This window comes from Chlorocebus sabaeus, chromosome 15 (genome assembly GCF_047675955.1).
Source record: "Chlorocebus sabaeus isolate Y175 chromosome 15, mChlSab1.0.hap1, whole genome shotgun sequence".
Lineage (NCBI taxonomy): Eukaryota > Metazoa > Chordata > Mammalia > Primates > Cercopithecidae > Chlorocebus > Chlorocebus sabaeus.
The window spans coordinates 76,952,008-76,973,795 of NC_132918.1; the positions used below are offsets into that span (position 1 = coordinate 76,952,008).

The following is a 21,788-nucleotide window of genomic DNA, read 5'->3' on the forward strand; positions in this document are numbered from 1 at the left end:
TAATACCAGTCCTTTTCAAACTATTCCAAAAGATTACCTAACTCATTCTATAAGGCCAGCATTACCCTGATTTCAAAAAGAGATAAGGACACAACAGCAACAACAACAAAAAAAACTGACAGGCCAGTGTTCCTGATGACTATAGATGCAAAACTCAACAGAATACTAGTAAAGTGAATTCAAGAACACATCAAAAAGATAACATGCCATAATCAAGTGGGATTTATCTCAGGGATACAAGGATGGTTCAACATACTCAAATCAATAAAAGTGATGCATCACATCAACAGAATGAAGGACCAAAAGCATAGGATCGTCTCGATAGACACAGAAAAAGCATGTGATAAATTTCAAGATCCCTTCATGATTAAAGACTCAACAAACTAGGTATAGAAGGAACACATCAAAGTAATAAAGGCCATATATGACAAATCCATAGCTAACATCATACTGAATCGAAAAGTGTTAAAGGCCTTTCCTCTAAGAACTGGAACAAGACAAAGATATCCACTGTCACTACTCCTATTCAACATAGTACTGGATGTCTTAGCCATAGCAATCAGGTAAGAGAAGAAAATAAAAGACGTCCAAATTGGAAAAGAGGAAGTCAAATTGTCCTACTTTGCATATGACACAGTCTTATATTTAGAAAATGAAAAGAATCAGAAAACTATTACAGCTGATAAGCAAATTCAGTAAAGGTGCAGGAAAAAAAAGAAACATACAAAAGTCATTTATATTTGCCTACACTAATAATGACATAGCCAAAAGGGAAATCAAGAAAGCAATCCCATTTATAATAGCTACAAAAATAATAAAACACATAGGAATACATTTAACAAAGGAGGTGAAAAATATCTACAAAAACTGATGAACGAAGTCGAGGGGGACAAAATGGAAAGACATTTCATGCTCATGAATCAGAAGAATGTTGTTAAAGTGACCATACTTCCCAAAGCAATATACAGATTGAATGCAATCCCTATCAAAAATACCAATGTCATTTTTTTACAGAAATAGAAAATCCTAAAATTCATACAGAACCAATGAAGAGCTAGAATAGCCAAAGCAATCCTGAGCAAAAAGAACAAAGGTGGAGACATCACACTACCTAACTTCAAATTATAAGGGTATAGTATACAAAATATCATGGTACTGGCATGAAAAGAGACACATAAACCAATGGAATAGAATAGAAAACACAGAATAAATACATGTATTTACAACCAGCTGAAATCCTAGCACTTTGGGAGGCCAAGGTGGGCTGACTGCTTGAGTCCAGGAGTTTAAGACTAGCCTGAGAAACATGGTGAAACCATGTCTTTACAAAAAATAAAAATAAAAATCACCTGAGTATGGTCGTGCATGCCTGTGGTCCCAGCTACTGAGGAGACTGAGGTAGGAGGAGCACTTCAGGCTGGGAGGTCAAAGCTGCAGTGAGTTGTCATCGCACCACTGCACTCCAGCCTGGGTGAAAGACTTTTTTTTTGCCTTAGTCTAGGAAAGATTTTATGTCTAAAACCTCCAGTGCACAGACAACAGAAACAAAAATGGACATACGTGGTGATTCCTGCCAGTAACATAAAAAAGACAAATGGGACTCTATTAAACTGAAATCTGCACAGTAAAAGAAACAGAGTGAAGACACAAACCTGTTGAAGGGGAGAATATATTTGCAAATGTCCTCTGACAAAGGAATAATAGGCTACATAAGGAATACAGCAATTTTTGAAAATACCATTAAAAACTGGGCAAAGAACATGAATAGATAGTTCTCAAAAGAGGACATACAAATGGCCAGTAAGTACATTAAAAAGGCTTAACATCATCAGTCATCTGGGAAATGCAAACCAAAATCACAGTGAGCTATCTTATCTCAGAATGGCTATTCGTTAAAAGACATGCTGGCAAGAAGGCAGAGAAGAAGCAACTCTTACCCACTCTTGGTGGGAATGTAAATTAGTACAGCCACTATGGAAAACAGTATGGAGCTCTCTCAAAAAACTAAAATTAGAACTACCACACTATCCAGCAAACCCATTACTGGGTATCTATCCAAAGTGAAGGAAATCAGTCTCCCAAAAGGATACATTCATTTATATGTATATTGCAGCACTAGTCACGATAGCAAAGATATGGATGGAATCAACCCAAGTGTCCATCGATACATGAATGAAGAAAATGTGTTTTATATACACAATGGAATACTATTTGGCCATTAATAATGAAATCATGTCATTTGCAACAACATGGATGGAATTATGTTAGGTCATTATGTTAAGTGAAATAACACAGGCACAAAAAGACAAATACAGCATGTTCTCAGTTGTGTAGGACCTAAAAACTTGGTATCATGGAGATAGAGAATAGAATACCAGATGTGGGGAGTGTCTGAGTGGGAAATGAAGAAAGGTTGGTGAATGGGTACAGACTTAGATAGAATACATCCTAATGTTCACTATTAGAGTAGAATGATTATAGTTAGCAACAATATTTTGTATATTTCAAAATAACTAGAAGCGAGGATTTGAAATATTCCCAACATGTAGAAATGAAAAACACTCAACCTGACAGATACCACAGATACTCATATTACACATTCTATGTATGTGCTCCATAAATATGTAAAACATTATGTATCAGTAAAAAAAAAAAAAAAAAAAAAAAAAAAAAAAAAAAAACCATTTCATTGCTGAAAGAAATCACAATTGAAAAACTGACTAGAGACGTTTAGCAGACTCAGAAAGAATCATAAACCTAGGTCACTGGAAATTGATTCTGATAAGCAAAAAAGAGAAAAGGATAAAGAAATGTGAATAGAACCTAAGGGACACCATCAAGCAAACCAACATATGCATTAAGGGAGCTCCAGAATGAACAAAGGCAGCAAGAGGGCAGAAAACATCAAATTTGAGGAAAGACATGAATCTATAAATCCAAGAATTTCATTAAATTCCAAGTAGGATAAAGTGAAAGGGACCTGCACTAGACACATTATAATCAAACTGTTAAAAGCCAAAGAGAAAATCTTGAAAGCAGCAAGAGATATGACTTGTCACATATAAGCAATCCTTAATAAACTTATCATCAGATTTCTCAGCAGAGACCTTGGTAGCCAGGAGGCTGTGCCATGATATATTTAAAGTTGAAGCAAAGTCTCAACAAAGAATTCTATATCTGACAAAACTGTCCTTCGAAAATGAGGGAGAAATAAGACATTCTCAGAGAAAGAAGCAGCTGGGGGCAGGTTCATTACTACTAGAGCTGCCCATCAAGAAATTCTGAAGGGAATCCTAAAATTTAAAATGACATGCTTCAGATAGTAACTGTAAGCCATACAAAAATATGGAGATCTATAGTAAAAGTAAATACATGGACAAATTGGTTGGTATCAATATAACAGACTATTACAACTTTAGGCTGCTGATGTAATCTCTGTGTTAACCACAGAAAAAATAGTCCTAGAATACAGATAAAGGAAATGAGAATTAAATCTGTTGTTACAAGAAAAAAAAAAAAAAAAACTCAACCCAAAGGGAGGCAATAATGGAGGAAATGAGGGACATGAGACATACAGAAGACAATGAAATTACAAAGTCAGTCCTTCCCTACCAGTAATTTCTTTTTTTTTTTTATTTTTTATTTTTTTATTTTTTTTGAGATAGAGTCTTGCTCTGTCACCCAGGCTGGAGTGCAGTGGTGCAATCTCGGCTCACTATACCCTTCGCCTCCCAGGTTCAGGTGATTCTCCGCCTCAGCCTCCCAAGTAGCTGGAATTACAGGCATGTGCCACCACACCCAGCTAATTTATGTATTTTAGTAGAGGTGATGTTTCGCCATGTTGCCCAGGCTGGTCTCAAACTCCTGGCCTCAAGTGATTCACCTGCCTCGGCCCCCCAAAGTGCTGGGATTACAGGCATGAGCCACCACACCCCACCCGGTAAGTTCTTGAAATGTAAATTAATGGAACTCCAATCGATAGACATTGACAGAATAGATTTTTTAAAAAGATTACAACCATATGCTGTCTACAAGAGACTCATTTAGATGGAAGGAGATGCATACATTCAATGTTAAAGGATGGAAAAAATAGTAATCACAGAGAAATGGCTACACTAGTATTAGACAAAATAAACTAAGTCAAGCACTGTTTCAAGAGAAAAGGGCATTATATATTGATAAAAGGATTAACAGTGCAATGCACCACACATTAACAGAATAGAGGGGGGGAAACGACATGATCTACTCATGCGGAAAGAGAGTTTTGACAAGATACAACAACATCCTTTTATAACAAAAACACTCAGCAAAGTAGAAATAGAAGGAAAGTACCTCAACATAATGAAGTCCATATATGAAAAACCCACAACCAATCTCATAATGGTGAATGGCTGAAACCTTTTCCACTAAGATCAAGAACAAACAAGGATTTCTTTTTTTTTTTTTGGCCTCCTTCATTCAACACAGTATTGGAAGTTCTAGGTACAGCAATTAGGCAACAACAAGTAATAAAAGACATCTAAATTTGGAAGAAGTAAAATCTGTTAGCAAATGACATGATTGTATCTAGAAAATCCTAGATCCCACACACCCCCCAAAAAACTGTCAGAATAAACAAATTCAGCAAAGGATACAAAACCAATGCACAAAAATCAGTTGTATGTGTTTTTTAAGAAATGAGGTCTTGTTACGTTGCCCAGGCTAGAGTACAGTGGCTATTCCCAGGAACAATCATAGCATGCTGAAATCTCAAACTCCTGGGCCCAAGCAATCCTCCTGTCTCAGCCTCCTGCGTAGCTGGAACTACAGGCATGTGACACTGCGCCTGGCACTTACACTTTTATATGCCAACATTGAACAATTAAAAAAGGAAACTGAGAAAGATCTACTTACAGTAGTACCAAAGAGAGTAAAGTACTTAAGAATTAAACTTAACCGAGGAAGTGAAAGACTTGCACAGTGAAAACTACAAAACATGCTGAAAGAAATTAAGACAGATAGATAAAAGGAAAGATATTCTGGTTAATAGATTGGAAGACTTACTGTTAAGACAATACTATTCAAAGGGATCTACAGATTCAATGAAATCCCTATCAAAATCCCAGAGTTTTTTGCAAAAATAGAAAATTTCATCCTAAAATTCACATGGAATCTTAAACGACCCTGTATAGACAAAACAATATTGAAAAAGAAGAAAAAGGTTAGAGGTCTCATACTTCCTAATGTTGTAACTTGCTACAAAGCTACAGTAACTAAAAGAGTGTGGTACTGGCATAAAGACTGACATCAACCATTGGAAAACAATAGAGAAGCCATAAATAAACATTTGTGTAGATAGCCAATGATTTTCAACAAGGTACCAAGATCACTCAGTGGGCAATGCAGAGTCTTTTTCAACAAATGGTGTTGGGGAAACTGGATATCCACATGCAAAAGAACGAAGTTGGACCTTTATCTAACACCATATGTAAAAACCAACTCAAAATGGATCAAAGTACTCCCAGCCCCCCAGTAAGACCTAAAACTATAAAACTCTTAGAAGAAATCATAGGACAAAAATGTCACAGCATTGGATTTGTCAATGATTTCTTGGATATGACATCAAAAGCACAGGTACAAAAGAAAAATAAATTAGACATTATCAAAATTACTTTTGTACATCAAAAGATACCATTAACGGTGAAAAGGCAACCAAAGGGTCGGAAGAAAATATTTGCACATAATATCTGATAAAGGATGAATATCCATAAAGGACTCCTAAAACTCAACAAAAAGAACCTAATTTTAAAATGGGCAAAAGGATTTGAATAAACATTTCTCCAAAGATTTACAAATGGCCAAAACGACAAAAACACATGCTCAACATCACTAGGAAAATATAAATTAAAACCACATCGAGATGGTACTTCACAGCCATTAGGATGGTGGTTAAAAAAAACAAAAGTAAAAACAAAATAACAAGTATTGGTGAGGATGTGGAGAAACTGGATCCCTTGTGCGTTGCTAGTGGGATTGCAAAATGTGGCAGCCAGCTACTGTGAGAAACTGCGTGGCAATTCCTTAAACCAGAATTTTCATATGATATAGCAATTCCACTTCCGGGTATATTTTTAAAAAGTAGGGGCTGGGTGTGGTGGCTCACGCCTGTAATGCTAGCACTTTGGGAGCTGAGGTCAGGTGGAGTCACCTGAGGTCAGGAGTTTGAGACCAGCCTGGCCAACATAGTGAAACCCCATCTCTACTAAAAATACAAAAATTAGCTGGGCATGGTGGCACGCACTGTAGTCCCAGCTACTCAAGAAGCTGAGGCAGGGGATTCACTTGAACCCGGGAGGCAGAGGTTGCGCTAAGCCAAGATCATGCCACTGCACTCTAGCCTGGGCTTCACTCTGTCTCAAAAAAGAAAAAATCAAAAAAGGCAGGGACTTGAAAAGATATTTGTATACCCCAGTGGGTGAATGGATAAACAAAATAGGAATGCATATGTTGGGGCAAGGTAGAGGGTATTTATCCAGCCTTAATAAGAAACTTTTTTTTTTTTTTTGAGTCTGAGTCTTGCTCTGTCACCCAGACTGGAGTGCAGTGGGCACAATCTCAGCTCATTGCAGCTATTCTCCTGCTCAGCCTCCCAGGTAGGTAGGAGGATTACCTCCTCCTGTAATCCAGGTAGCTGGGATTATAGGCACACACCACCACACCCAGCTAATTTTTGTATTTTTAGTAGAGACTGGGTTTCACCATGTTGGCCAGGCTGGTCTCGGAACTCCTGACCTCAGGAGATCCAACTGCCTTGGCCTCCCAAAGTGCTAGGATTACAGGCGTGAGCCACCACACCCGGCCCTTAATAAGAAACTGATACAATGCCACAGCATGAACCTTGAACACATAATGCTAATTAAGACAGACATAAAAAGCAGAAGTGTTGTATGATTTCACTCATATGAGTTCCTTAGAGCAGTCAAATTCATAGGGACAGAAAGTAGAATGGTGATTGCCAGGGACTGGGGGGAGAGGGAGAATGGAGAGTTACTGTTTAATGAGTACAGAGTTTCAGTTTGGGAATACAAAAAAGTTCTGGAGGTAGGTGATAATGATGATTGTATGATATCAATGTATTTGAATGCCACTGAACTGTACACTTAAAAATAGTTAAAACAGGGCTGGGCGCAGTGGCTCAGACCTGTAATCCCAGCACTTTGGGAGGCTGAGACAGGCAGGTCACCTGAGGTCAGGAGTTTGAGACCAGCCTGGCCAACATGGTGAAACCCAATCTCTACTAAAAATACAAAAATTAGCCAGGCGTGGCAGTGGGCACCTGTAATCCCAGCTACTACTCGGGAGGCTGAGGCAGGAGAATCGCTTGAACCCGGAAGGCAGAGGTTGCAACGAGTCGAGATTGCGCCATTGCACTTCAGCCTGGGCGACAGACTAAGACTCCATCTGAGGGGAAAAAAAAAGTTAAAATGGTAAATTTTGTTACATATATTTTACCACAATAAAACATAATATGAACTCAGCAAGAAAATGAACAAATAGAGCAACATGGATTGAACTAGAAAGAAAATATTGGCTCAAATAAGCAAACTATGGTATGATTCAATTTTTACAAAAATTGGGTAAAACCAATCACACTGTTTAAAAATACACACACAGTGTGTATAAACAAAAAAAAAACCCATAAGGGAATGGTAACTCCAGGAAGGCATGGAGAGGGATAAAATTGTATAGGTGCACAATAGTGGCTTTTAAGGTACTGGTAAACAGGTTTCTTTGCTTAAGCAGTGGCTACAAGGGTATTCATAATTATTCTTGGAGTTGTACATATGTTTTATGTAAATCTCCTGATATGTAACATTTCACAATTTTAAATGTACCCCCAGCCCCAAAAGAAAAGTGAGCCCTCTCCATGTTTTACCTTCCAGATGGTATATGCTTTGTAGTCAGACTGGAAAAATCCAACAACATAGTGATTACTTTTCAGTCTCATTGAGTTTTCTTCTTTTTCTCAAAATAGCATTTATTCCACTTTCTCTGTCAGAAATAAGATGGTTCCAGGTACTTGATTCACCCAGATGCTTTACAGACTGTGGACCTGTGTAGGCTTCCTTTATGACTTCTGGCCGTGACTGTTTTCGTGAAACAACACTCACTGGGTAGGAGTTAAATGTTCTTATAGGACTTATCAGAAAATATTCATAAATGTTTATCTGGTAGATTTTTTAATGTGTTAAATACTTTTTTCGATATAGATATGATTGCTCTTCATATCAATAATTAAAAATATCTAACCAGGAAAATTTGAGCTCACTTAGAGCCACCAATCTAATAGAACTGTTGAATCCCTGAAAATAAAACACAGACACAGATATGTATTCAATCGAAATATATTTGTCTAATATCTACAAAGTGTGAACAACTGGTCTTAAGAAAGCAGACAAAAGGCACAAAATTAGTATTACTACAGAGAAGCATTCATGCTATCTGGATTTTATAAATATTGAAGTGGCACAGTAAAAAATAAATTAAGCATTCAGCAAAAACCGGGTATTTCATTTTTTCCTTGCTTTGTATTTTGGTCACTCCTTTGACCTCATGTGTAAAGATTGAAATTTAACTGAAACCATGGAATATTTTGCAGGCGTTATGTATGTTTTAATCACAGTGCTTTCTTGCAGAGTTTGGGTTAACCAGAGAGGTACACTTGAGGAAAAAAATAATCCACAGGAGATTCTCTTCTCTTTCCCCAAACTAAATACAAGATTGAGGCTGTGGTTGTGCATGTTTTCATGTGCATGGGTGTATTTAACTTCTAAAGCCCTTTTTCATCACAATAGAAGTCTCCATATGATTGACTGGTTTTCTGATGTAAAAGAAGCAACTTCTCAAAAATGTATGACTAGCGCTGTGACCATGAGAGATGGGTGGAAAACTCCTTGGTGGGCCTTGGCTCTTAGTTGTCCCAGACGTGCTCCATCCTGCAAGGCTCTGGCATAAATCTTTAACAGCTTCCTGCCAACCCCCATCCAACAGGAAATAGTTGCTTATCTTTCTTGGGCAAGGACAGACAAAACACTGAGGTGGAGAGGAAGGTGAGAATCACAATAATTTTGAAATGATAGCCAACCATACTTCTACCAGGAATGAGCCACTTTCTCCTATATGGACAGTGATTAGGCCATGCCAGTTCACCTTCATTTTGACAGGAGTTGACTAAGTGAGAATATCTTTGTGAGTGTAAAACATTTTTGGCAAAGTGAAAAATAGAAAACTTCAAACTTCATTGATAAAAAGGAGCTTATGTTTACGCACTTTAACCTTTAACCTTGGTGAGTGCAGTATTTACATGTGTAATTATACTCAGCAGATGTGTACATAGTGCATGTGTGTGAACATATACAGTATGTACATACACATGCCCCAAATGGCTCTTGAATAAATTCATTCCTCTAGCAGAGTGTGGGGGTGCACTTTTCATAGTAAATAATTTCTCTGTTATCATTTCTTGGATTCTAATACAAGGTCTCAGTGAATGCCAACAAAACCCTGATACTCTACTACTTTAATATTCCTACAAAAACAGGGCTATACGGGAAAGCTCTGCACCTCCATCCCATCAGTGTGCCTTCCAGAGGGGATTGAAGTATACCCAGCCATCACCCTGCAAGAGAAGAAAGGAGGCATTATTACATGGAGACCTCTCAACAGGGAAAGGGGGAAGCAAGGATAACTGCAGCCAGTCTGTGTCTGCCCTGTCTTAATACCTCACACACAGGCCAGGCTGCTGGCCTCAGTACCCCTCCTCAGCCCAGCTGCTCTTCAGAGACCTAGATGACCTTGACCTTCCCACCCTGGCATGGCAGGAGGAAACCCCATGAAGGGAAGCTTGGTTGGCTTCCATCAAGGCTGATTACTTGACCAAAGAAAAGCCCTTTGACAGTGGGACAAGAGAAAACAGAGTAGCTAGATGAATGGCCAGGGGAAAGAAAAGGCAAGGGAAGTGACTTCCAGCCCACCAGCCCACACGGGAACACCCAACAAAGGCTTTCTCCAGCAGGCAGTAGTCACAAACAAATCAGCACAGGCCAATCAAATATCAAGTGGGAAAAAGGCAAGAATTAAAATGGTATTAATACATACCATCTAGTTATGACTAGAAGGTGCTATACTGAATAACTGTGCTGGTGTTCAGATGACTCTCATTCCTTACATGTCCCCACCCCTTCTGTTATAGACATACTGGCTTTTAAACCCAGGAAGAACTGTGAATGTTTTTTTCGTTGTTGTTGCTGTTTAATGCACAACCTTCCACAAAAGTCAGACAAACTAGCTCTCTCAAGCTACTAGCTCTCTCAAGAGAAAAGGGATCCACCTCACAGAAGGATCTTTCGAGGTTTTACCTCACCTGGGCAGGGCTCCCACACAGGGTCCCCACTCAGTGACCCATAAAGGCAGAGTCTTCTCCAGGCAGCTTTCCTGTCTGAACCAGAATCCAACCTTGAAATCTCCTTCACTCCACAGCCCACGGTTTCTGACTCTGGGGAGAACAGTGGTGGCTCCCTGCTCTTAACATGAATCTACCCCAGTTAACCTACTATGTTGCCCCAACTCACTTCTCAAGAGCCTTGTATGTAGACAGAATAATCCCTCTTTGTAGCAGAAGTCAGGGGTTAGCAGCACCTAGGCTAAAGAAAGCCCATAGATACATTTTGATTGGCTCCTGGTGTTTAATTTTTTTTAATTCTTTGACCATGCAAATATGAGATTTCTCATAAAAATTCAGATTTCTGGCTCCTCATGAACAACTAGACAACCTGTTATCACCGGGAGATGAGTGGCATCTGCCCCAGTCCTCACCGGCCTGCTGCCCATTGATGTTGCTGGGTTCCTGTGGGCTTGCTTTAAGACACGTGGCTCCTACATTTTCATAATGTCCAACTCTGTTCTCAGAGTGCTTCCCAATCCCTCCACAACTTCAAGAGCATAAAGGCTTCAGCTGGGCACACAGTGCCCTGCCCACTTGCCCAGATATTATTTCTAGCTTCCAGTGTCACATTTGCAGGTGACAGCAGCAGCATTTTAGGCACAGGACTCAGGCTGGCCTTCCCCTGCATGACTAGCCCTTGTGGCCCACAGGAGGCAAAGCTCTGAAAGGCAATTCTTCATCAGTGAGGGCTCCAGCCCACCCAGGTGTGGAGATGGGCTGTGAGGCACTCCACAACTAGTTTGTTACTAAAGATGATGTAACAGGGGCCATGATGGTTTTCTTTTTAAAAATAGAACAGTATCCAGTCTGCAGTCCCATTCCGTGCCCTCGCAGGCAGGCTGACATGCTTTTCTGACATAGGGATACTGGAGGGGAAGTGTCAGTTGCTCAGTTCTGCCTTCCAGAAGGTTTCATGAATATTGTGGCAGAAAACCTGTCCTGAAGCCTGATCCAAAGCTGGAGTCAGAACCGAGATGCCCCAGTCTATCCCTGCCCCTGGCTGGCATTTATCCAATCTGGGGGGTCAGCAAGAAAAACCCATCTACCCTCTCAGGACAAGTTCTCTCCTGGGCAAGGGCCCAATGACAGACAGCAGAGTTACCTCCTGGATAAAATATTTGGGCTTCCATGGTGTGCGGAGGTTCTCGCGCTTCCGTTCCTCTACCCGTTGCCTCTCCTCCAGGTGCCGCTTCTGCTCGGTGGCTGCGTCAATGTCCCCCAGCCGCAGGTATCGGGTCACCTCCCGCCAGAGGTTCCTGGGGATGGGTGGAGGAGAGGAAACAATCAGCCAGGCCAGCTGGCTGCAAGCTAACAGAACTCTGCCAGGAGCAGCCAGAGCAGCAAGGGGCATCCAGGCGAGCCCTCTCTGGGGTAGCTCATCCCAGACACCTCAAAGACCCCAAGAGCCTGGATGTGAACCCAGGGCTACCCAGCTCCACCTCTGTGCTGTTTCTACTCTCCACTTGTACCAGGCAGCATGCCTTTCTCAGGGCCTGGAGTTTCTGGAAATCAAATCTAAGAGGAGGAGTACTAGGCATTCTGCTACTACTACAAACAACGATAGCAGGCATGTATGGCATTTGCCATATTTCTAAGCATTTTACATACATAAACCTATTTAATCCTCACAGCAACCCAATGATATATTATAGATGGTAGATTCTTATCTCCATGTCACAGAGGAGAAAATTTAAGGTCTCCATAAGGTTAGGTGACTTGCCCAAGGACAGCACACTGGTAAATCAGAACAAGACCTGCTTTCCCACAAGGGAACCTAGAATTAGGGGTTAGAGACTGATGCATGTGTGGTGTGTGGGTATTTGTGTGTGCATGCTTATAGTGCGGGATCTCTCTTCTCCCCACATGTCTACACAAAGCCACTTCTCTGCTTCCTGCATTCGTTGTAGAACGCAGCCTAATGGTAGTGAGGCCAGGCTGCTCAGTTCACTACCCCTCTTCAGCCCAGCTGCTCTTTGGACACTCAGATGACCTTGACCTTCCTAACCTGGCATGGCAGGAGGAAACCCCAGGAAATGAGCAAAATAAAAGGGGAGCTTGATTGGTTTACATCAATCAAGGCTGATTACTTGGCAAAAAAAGCACTTTGACAGTGGGACAAGATAAAAGGAAAGTAGCTAGTGTTTAACACTACTTTGTATTTGGCTTATGCTTTACACACAGCTTTCCTCCTCAGGACGTCCTTGGGACCAGCCTGTATTCAGACACACTCTGTTCTGGGGAGAAAGGAAAGGAACCATGATAAATCAGGACACCACCACCTAGGCACTTCCTCACTTAAATGCACCAGAAGGTCAGATTTCACAGACACGGAACTGTCAGAATGCCAGGTGGTGGAGATTCCCTCCCTGACTTCTAGAAAACGAGGCCTCTTCACCCAGGGGCCAGTGAATGCCCATCATTAGGCCTGGGCCAGGGAGCACATCTACAGCAGGTGTCCTTAACCCTTTCCCCAGCAAGGGCTGAGCAGCAGGAAGGCTTGAATGCTGGCATGGTCAGGCTGAGGACAGGCGGATGGGGCTGCCGGTGAACTAGGGACAGCCAGCAGCACCTCCTGGGGGTGCAGATGCCAACAGAAGAAATCCCATAGTTCCCATAGGCTAACAAGCAACAAAGAGTCTTAATAAGGAGTAGCTAAACTACTCTGATATCCCTGGAGGAAAAGTAGCAGGTGATCATAGTTTTGTTCTCAACAGCCAGATCAGAAACAACAGTCATGTTATGATATGAACCACAGCTTTCCCCATTCTGGGAACGCTTCATCAGAGGCAGTGTGGCAAGGGGATGGGTTTCTTCCCTCATTGCAGTCTTTCCCTTGTCCTGCTACTGCTGCCCAACAGGATGGACTGAAAAAGACAACTGGTAAGAGTCCAAGCTCTCCAGTTAGACACAGAGAAAGGCTGTGCTCACTGTCCTCAAATACACTGATTAACAAGCAAGAGTGCACTACATCTACAACGAAGCAAAGGTTCCAGGGATACTGAAGCTCTGTTTCCATTAAACCCAGTTATTAATATAATGTATTATTTATACATACTGTGGTATCCCTGCTTTGTTTCCACTTATAAGAACTGTTTCTATTTGGTTACAAATTCTTGTAATAATAGTAAAGCTTTCAGAAAATCATTTGTAATTTCATTTTAACCCTACATCGTATTTCTAAAGAGTGTATGCTTTTAGATTAGAGCAGCGGTTGGCAAACATTTTCTGTAGAGGGCCAGAGAGTAAACATCTTAGGCTTTGCAAGCCATATGGTCTTGGTTGTAACTACCTAACTCAGCCATTGCAGCAGGAAAGCAGCCATAAGCCATATGTAAATGAATGATCATGGCTGTGTTCCAATAAAACTTTATTTACAGAATCAGCCTCAGGTTGGATTTGGCCCACAGGCCAGTTTGCTGATGTCCTACATTAAAAAATAAAACTGGCATATTCCAAGGATATTCTGCTTCTGTGCCTGCATAAACATCACATTAAGTGGCTACATTATATTCATACCATAGCCACAGAATAGATATATGAATTGAATGGATACTTCATAATTTACTTAACCAGTTTCCAAATATTAGACAGGTGATTTCTCTTTCTTTTGTTGCTTAGTTTTCTTTAAACAAAGAACAAACCATTTTATGTTGTTCAAATTTTTTCTGAATCTAAGAGTTTGTCCTGAGAACAGATTCTTAGAAGTAGAACACGAGATTGAAGTGGATTAATGAATTGAAAGCTACTGATCCATGCAGCTAAACTGCACACACTCCTACTAGAAGGACAGGGTATAGAGTATCAGTTTTACTACACCTTTCCCAGCATTTAATTTTTTTTTTAATAACATTGTTAATCTGGCAAGAAAAATAGTATCTCATTGACTCACTGTGCAGTTCTTTGATTACTATCAACTCTCTGTATTTACCTTTACAATTAAGCAACAGATCAGTTGACAAACTTTTGCAAGACAAGCAGTAAAAGTCTGCTGAAGTCTATCCTCACACCCTACCCCATGACCGCAGAATGACTTAACTGAAAGCTCAAAGGTTCTGCTCCTAAGTGACACACAGTAGAAAACTAAAATATCTCAAGAAGCCAGGAGAACATGATTCCTGGCCTGTGTCCAGTCGCTAAGCTTTCAAAGTCTTCTTTCTTCTCTGTCCCTTGAGTCAAGTGCCCAGCATGACTAAGCTGGAGAGGAAGACATAGCCCAGTTCTCACCTGGACTCCATAGGCCCCTGCTTCTCGAGAGGTCTGATCTTCTTGGGATACACTGGCAGTGTGGTTGTGTCGATGACTTTGGTTTCTCCATTGCTGTAGGTGAACTCTAAAGTACCATTCCATTCCCCGTGGGCTTTACAAACAATGGTGTTGGTTGGGTTGTGCTTCACTTCTGCGGTAACCCTGAATTAATGAGTCAAATGAACACACTTTGCAAAATGATAAAAACAGAGACTTCAAAGGTACACCCATCTATAGAGATTTTTTTAAAATCAAGAATGGGAAGGAGGGATTGTTTTTGGAGCTTTGCTCAAAGACTAGCTCTTAAAAGATGATCTAATATCCTTGAACAGCAAAAGCAAGCATCACTGGAAAAAAAGTCTATAGATTAGTTAATAGTAATACAGCAATGCTAATTTCTTAATTGTAATAAACACACAATAGTTATATTGTATAAGCTATCACTGGGATGAAAATCAGGCAATTCATGAAAAACAAAATACGTGGGAAGGGGACGAGAGATAAAAGACTACAAATACGGTGCAGTATCTATAGCTTGGGTGATGGGTGCACCAAAATCTCCCAAATCACCACTAAAGAACTTACTCATGTAACCAAATACCATCTGTACCCCAATAACTTATGCAAAAAATTTTTTAAAAAAAGGAAAACAAAATAGCATATACTCTCTCTTCTCCAAAATAGCATCTAATAATGCTACATTTTAACCCTAAAAAGAGTGTAAGAGTGTAGGGTGAGCTTTTCAATCCTTAAATCAGGTCTATTTTGTATGGGGTCAAACATGGTTGCCCACAATCCCAACAGAGCTTGCGTTGGAAAAGGAGAGAAATATCCACTCCAGCATCCACACATCCCCTGAATGAAGGCTGAGCAAAACCTAGAGTCTCAGTCTCAATCAATACCTTCCTACTCACAGTAGTGGCTCTGAGGAATGACTTCAACCTCTCCTTTAGAGGGCCTTTGTGGAGATTTGTGACCTCTCTTTCACCTGCCTTGCCTGTGGGAATTCCCAGTGAAAGCAGACTCCCAGCTCCCTCTCCACCACTGAGCTTTCTGCGCAGTTGAAGGAACAACGAAGAAACGGGGACACCTGCCCCAAAGCAGCCACGTGTAGGGTCTAAACTCCCCTTTCCCTTAAGGCCCAGCTCAGGCCAAATTTAGAGTTTTCAAACAGACTGGGAGGCTTTCTCCTTGAGCCTAAAAACAGTCAGCAAGGCAGAGGCTCACAGGCAGGTATGAGGCATCTTCTGGGTTGCACACAGTAGAAAGGTGTTAGTGGCATGCTGGTAAATATTTAGCAACTGGATCTCCAAAAGGGAAAACACCTGATTTGTACCATTTGCCAATTTCTGTGGTGCCCATCATGGCTGATTTCAACACTAACATGATAGCATTGAACGTGAAGTACACACAAATCAGTTCTCACGAGCTGGTGTGTGCTGGTTCCAGGTGCCCCCAAGGGTGTCCACATGCCCCTGTGACACTGACACACTCACACTAATGCCATGCAGAATAATGCTTTCCAAGAAAATGGGCAAAGATGGAAGCTTGTTTGTATAGTATATCTTGCTTATGCAGTAGAGCTGTGCTGAAAGAGGAATTTTTTTATAGCTGCAGCAATAAAAACAATTGTGTGCTTCCTCAAACAGCAGACCTCTCCTTCAATGACTTAGACTTGGGCTTCCCAAGTTTTTCAAAAGAAAGAAAGGATCCTGACCTCATGGATACACGACACAGAATTGAGGACAGTGTAGCCAACTAATGTGAAATGGGAACTGTCTGGCTATGTCTGGGTTCAAAGATTCAATCACTTTAGAGCAAAGCAATAAACTGTGGCTTCAGAAGGGAGAGTTTATTCCAACAAACAGAAGTGCTTTTATTCTCTGGTGTCTGCTCTGCAAATGCGTCACCAAAGATTTAACCTTAAGTTTAGAGTGGGGAGGACTTCAAAAAACTGCCATGTAAGGTAGGGAAAAGGCATCTCTTTTGGAACAGATCTTAACAATTTTATCTTGATTTTCAACTCATCCCATTACTGAAACTCAGTCTTCTAATGGTGAAAGGAAACTCAGGGCATCGTGTTAAGACAAAGCCAGAGCCTCTCCGGCCAGCTCCTACCTGTGGACTTTCCCTCCATAGAAAGGCTTTGTGTGGAATATCACCGTCGCTGAGTACCCAGTCTTGGCACAGTTGATGCTGACTTTTCCTCCGAGCTCCACCCATGGGATGGTGAGAATGGACCGGGCGTAGGCACTAGGCAGGGTGAATACGTACTCCTCCCCGTGTTCCAGGAGCCTCAACACACCTCCAGGGAGAGAGGAGGGAGAGTTAGCCATGCAAAAACACCAAGAGGGCACGGGGGATCAGAAGAAATGAAGACGGGAAACCACAGAGCCTCTTGCACAGATGTCACATCTCCCACCTCTGCAGAGGTGAGCTGCTCGTTCACCGTGGGCTCTACTGTGTGAAAGGCACTGAGAATACAGCAGTGAGTAAGACAGACCCACTTTCTGCCCTCAGAGAGCAGAACAGAAAGGTGGTCATTAGTCACCAAACGAACACAAAATTGTAACAGTGATAAAGGTAGGAGGGCAAGGTGGCCAGCACAATGGAGGCCTCCAAGAGGAGAAACTCACCTGGTAAGGGAAGGTTTCCCTAAGAAAATGAACAGGGGAAGGAAGAGTGTTCTGGGCAGGGGGGAAAGCATGTGCAAAGACCCTGGGGTAGGAAGGAGCCTGGTAAGTGTGAAGAGGCTGGGAAGAGGGCCCACATGCAGAAGAGAGATGGTATGTATAGGTTTGGAGGATGACCAAGTCAGCAGGGGCCAGACCTTGTCTTTTAAACTTCTAGGAAGAGTTCTGCCTTTATCCCGAGAGCTACAGAGACAACCTCAATGTTTCTCACAAAAATAGAGAAATCAGGCTGTACAGCTGCTGTCAGCAACCTCGGGAAAGACACCTGCCAGGAGTGGGAATCTAACACTTACTGCCCACTCACCTCCAGAGGAGGGGTTCTCCAACCTACAACCCAAAGTGGCAAAGGCCTTATTCCTCTTGAAGCAATGCAGAATTAGGTGGGTTTGTTCATTTTTCTAGGGAAGGGAACAGGGCCACAGTCTTCATCAAGTCCTTAAAGACCACCCCCAAAGTATAGAAGCTCCCAGGACTGCTGCAGAGTTGTATACAGAGGCCCTATACAGACTGGCAGAGGCTCTGAGACCCAGCACTACAGCTCTCTTAAGATCACGTCTCCACAAGGTACCTCTCAGTCTCCCATCCAATACTCTGGCACTTGGCTCCCTAGAGATGCACATTCTCAGCTCCACTCCAGCTCACCGCAGGCCTCGCTCTAGGGCTGCTCTGAGCCTTGTCAAAAGCACTCTGAGTCTTAGGAGGGTAGAAGACCAGAGGTGGTTAGTGACGGCACCTTCCTGGGCTTCCAGTCCTCCACTGGAAAGAGTGAAGAGTGGGGTCAATGGCTCCCACATGAGAGCACTTTCCAGCTGCCAGACATTCCTGGGAGCTCCATATGAACTATCTTCTTCAGCTCACAACGGCCCTATTTGGCAATGATTATCGTTTTAATAAGAATGAGGAAACAAACTTTTAGGAGAGGTTAAGTAATTCAGCCGTTTGGTACTTCCCTCTTAGGCTAGAAACGCATCTAAATCACTTAGAGCTAGAATTTGCATAGGGGAGGCAGGGAAGGAGAGAGAAAGAGAGAGAGAGAACCAGAACACCAGGAGGATAGGGAGAGAGAGAAGGAGGGGGATGGGGAGGGAGGGCAAGTTTCTTTTAGTACAGATGAGCTTGCCAGGGGAGTCTGAGGAGAGATGGGGTTAATTTGTACAGAGGAGTCATGACTGCTCTTAGTTCCTAAAGCCAATACTAAGATGTGTTCGACTATAGTTCAATTTACCCTGGAGAATTCCCCTAATTGCCCATGCACTACGGTATTTAGGACACACTAGGCTTGTCTGAACCAGCAACATCACTCTCAGCTCTCAGTTAAGTCCATTAAAGTCAGTTTTCCCAATCCATGAAATACTTGGCTGGTTCTGAAAACCCAAGTTGACATGCTATACGTGTTTCGGGGCCTCAATCCCTCCCAGTGTGAGGGATCCTCAGACACATGGACACATGCAGGTACCCAGGAGAAGCAGATCATGTGGGCTGGACTGGAGGGCAGGTACCACAGCAGCATTTACATCCTCTCTCTCTGGCTGGGAACATAATTGAATACATTTAATGCAAATCCACAAATAGCATAAGTCCACTACACCAAATACACTGCATATCAGAACAGACGGGCCTTCTCCCCTCTTCTCTGCTCCAGCTTGCTGGAGCTCTCTTGACTAAACTGATCTTGCTATAAGTAAAGCCCAGACCACCCCTTGCTCTCACTGTTACTCATTCTTCCTTCTGCATTTTAGAGAGAAGAGCATCCAAGATGACCCTGGAGGCCCTGTCCCATCCAAGCAGTTAAGGGAGGAGTGTTGTGTTCTGAGGAGAATTAGACATTGGTGTTTCAATCCTGATAGTTTCTGATCAGGACCCCTGGAGGAGAATGGCCAAGTCTGACACTGTGTTTTGTTCAAAGCCTACAGTTGTATCTGACTTCTTTGAATTGGGTTGAGAAGACAGCCTAAAGCAGGTGGAAAATTGCAGCCAATGTCAAACACAGATCAATACTTGGTTCTTCTCGACCAACAACCAGGGAAAGTGGGAGAGAGAGAGGTCACCTCAAATATCCCTTTCTACTCAAGTTTTATCTCCCAAGACCCTGGTTCCTTGGGTGCCAGCTGTATCCTCAGAGACTTGGAAACGGTGGCAGCTGAGAGAGGCCCCTGGACCCTGTGGAGAAGGCTACCATTCACCATGCCTTCAAGGCCTCAGAGGAGACGGTCCACCACCACCCTCCCCACAGCACTAATGGACTAAGATAGCCCCCAACTTACTATGGTTCAACTTGCAATGTTTTGACCTTACAATGGTGCCAAAGCAGTAAGTGTTCAATAGAAACCGTGCTTTGAATTTTGGTCTTTTCCCAGGCTAGTGATATGTGGGATGACACTCTCCTGTAATGCCAGGCAGCAGCAGTGAGGCGCTTTTTCTTTTTTGGAGACAGGGTCCCACTCAGTCACTCAGGCTGAAGTGCGATGGCGCAATCATGGCTCACTGCAGCCTTGACCTCCTGGACTCAAGCAATCCTCCTGAGTAGCTGGGACTACAAGCATGCACCACCACGCCTGACTAATTAAAAAAAAAAATTATTTGTAGAGACAAGGTCTCCCTATGTTGCCCAAGCTGGTCTTGAACTCTTGGGCTCAAGTGATCCTCCTGCCTCTACCTCCCAAAGTGAGTATAAACAACCTCCTATATAGTTTGGATATTTGACCCCCTCCAAACCTCATGTTGAAATTTGATCCCCAATGTTGGAGGTGGGGCCTCGTGAGAGGTGTTCTGGTCATGGGGAGGAATCTCTCATTAATGACTTATGGCCAGCCTAGCAGTAATGAGTGAGTGCTCGCATTACTAGTTCTTGCAAGAGCTCCCCTGAGACCTAGTTGTCAAAGAGAGGCTAGGCCTGTGCAGTGGCTCACTCCTGTAATCCCAGCACTTTGGGAGGTGGAGGTAGGAAGATGGCTTGAGCCCAGGAGTTTGAGACCAGCCTGGGCAACATGACGAAACCTTGTTTCTACAAAAAAATTTAAAAAAAAAATTAGCTGGGCATGGTGGTGAGCACCTGTAGTCCCAGCTACTTGGGAGGTTAAGATAGGAGGATTACTTGAACCTGGGAAGTCGAGGCTGCAGTGAGCCATGGTCACGTCACTGCACTTCAGCCTGGACAACAGAGTGAGACCCTGTCTCAAATAAATAAATAAATGGAAAAGAGCCTGGCACCTCCCCCACCTTGCTTCTGCTCTTGCCATGTGACCCCCACTCAGGGGTTCCCCTTCCTCATCCACCACGAGTGGATGTAGCCTGAGGCCCTCGTCAGAAGCAGATGCTAGTGCCATGCTTTTTGTACAGCCTGCTGAACTGTGAGTCAGATGAACCTCTTTTCTCTCAGGTATTCCTTTATAGCAATGCAAATGGACTAGGACACAACCCATCCTCTCCAGTGTGCTGTGCTGCCAGTTGATTCTGCCCAATGGCAGGCTCATGTAAGGGTTCTGAGCACGTTTCAGGTAGGCTGGGTTAAGCGAGGATGTTGCTAGGCTAGGTATATTAAATGTAGTTTCAACTTAGGATATTTTCACCTTCGGATGGGCTTATTGGGACATAACCCCGTCATAAGCCAAGGAGCATCTCTACTTGGTAGTAAAATCCTTCCAGGCCAGCAGTATGTCTCCCTGGCATCATAACCTCGTCCCTGATGTCTACGGCCTTCCTATTTTGTGGTTCACCCTTCATGTCCTTAACTGGGATACCTGGGGGACTCCCACCGCTTGCACGTCTAGCAGGAAACCTCTACAGACTGGGAACACACAACAGCCACAAACTCGGCTGGCTGGTATTCCTAGTCTCATTCAGAAATATCAACTTTGTAGTAAGGGAGGATTGTACAGCTGAGATTTTCTTCACCGTGGTTTTTCATGGAGAATATGCCACAGCTTTTTTAAGACCTGGGTGAAATCTTAGAGGGTCATTCCAAGTCCTCCATCACCCACCAGCCTGGCAATCTTAACTTCTCTGTGCCTCAGTTTCCTCATCTGTGACGCAGAGACAGTGGTATCTGTACCTCCCACGGCTGTGGTAAAGATGGAGAAGGCGATTCTAAACTCAGCTAACAGCACTGCAGTATGGCACACTGCCAAAATCCTGAAGGTTTTATGTCTTAATTACTCCTCATTCTTTAAAGCGGCCCTCTCTGTGGGTTTCGCCACCTGGCAATAAAGAGGAAACTACAACGTCTTCCAATGGGCTATGCCTGTGAGGGACGGAAGAGACACAGGGCAGACTTTCTCTAACGTAGCACTTTGCATAAGAGATAGCATCCTCCTTCCATTTGTCTTCAGAAAAATCTCTCCCAAATCAAGGTAAATTTTCCCCCAAGT

The 21,788-nt window shown here is 42.6% G+C and overlaps 1 protein-coding gene across 7 annotated transcripts in view; it reads right to left on the reverse strand.

Moving 5' to 3' along the window:
- Window positions 1-8,368: 8,368 nt before the first annotated feature.
- OSBPL10 (oxysterol binding protein like 10) overlaps window positions 8,369-21,788 on the reverse strand; it is a 328,443-nt gene continuing 315,023 nt past the window's right edge. For 6 of the 7 annotated variants that reach the window (XM_073023669.1, XM_073023668.1, XM_008009363.3 and 3 more), the window contains 4 exons: window positions 16,847-17,033; window positions 14,708-14,890; window positions 11,586-11,739; window positions 8,369-9,658 (listed from right to left, as the gene is read on the reverse strand). In XM_073023669.1, coding sequence (XP_072879770.1) covers window positions 9,614-9,658; window positions 11,586-11,739; window positions 14,708-14,890; window positions 16,847-17,033 — 569 coding nt within the window. In that variant the 3' untranslated portion in view covers window positions 8,369-9,613. The other variant, XM_008009360.3, reaches the window with a different exon arrangement.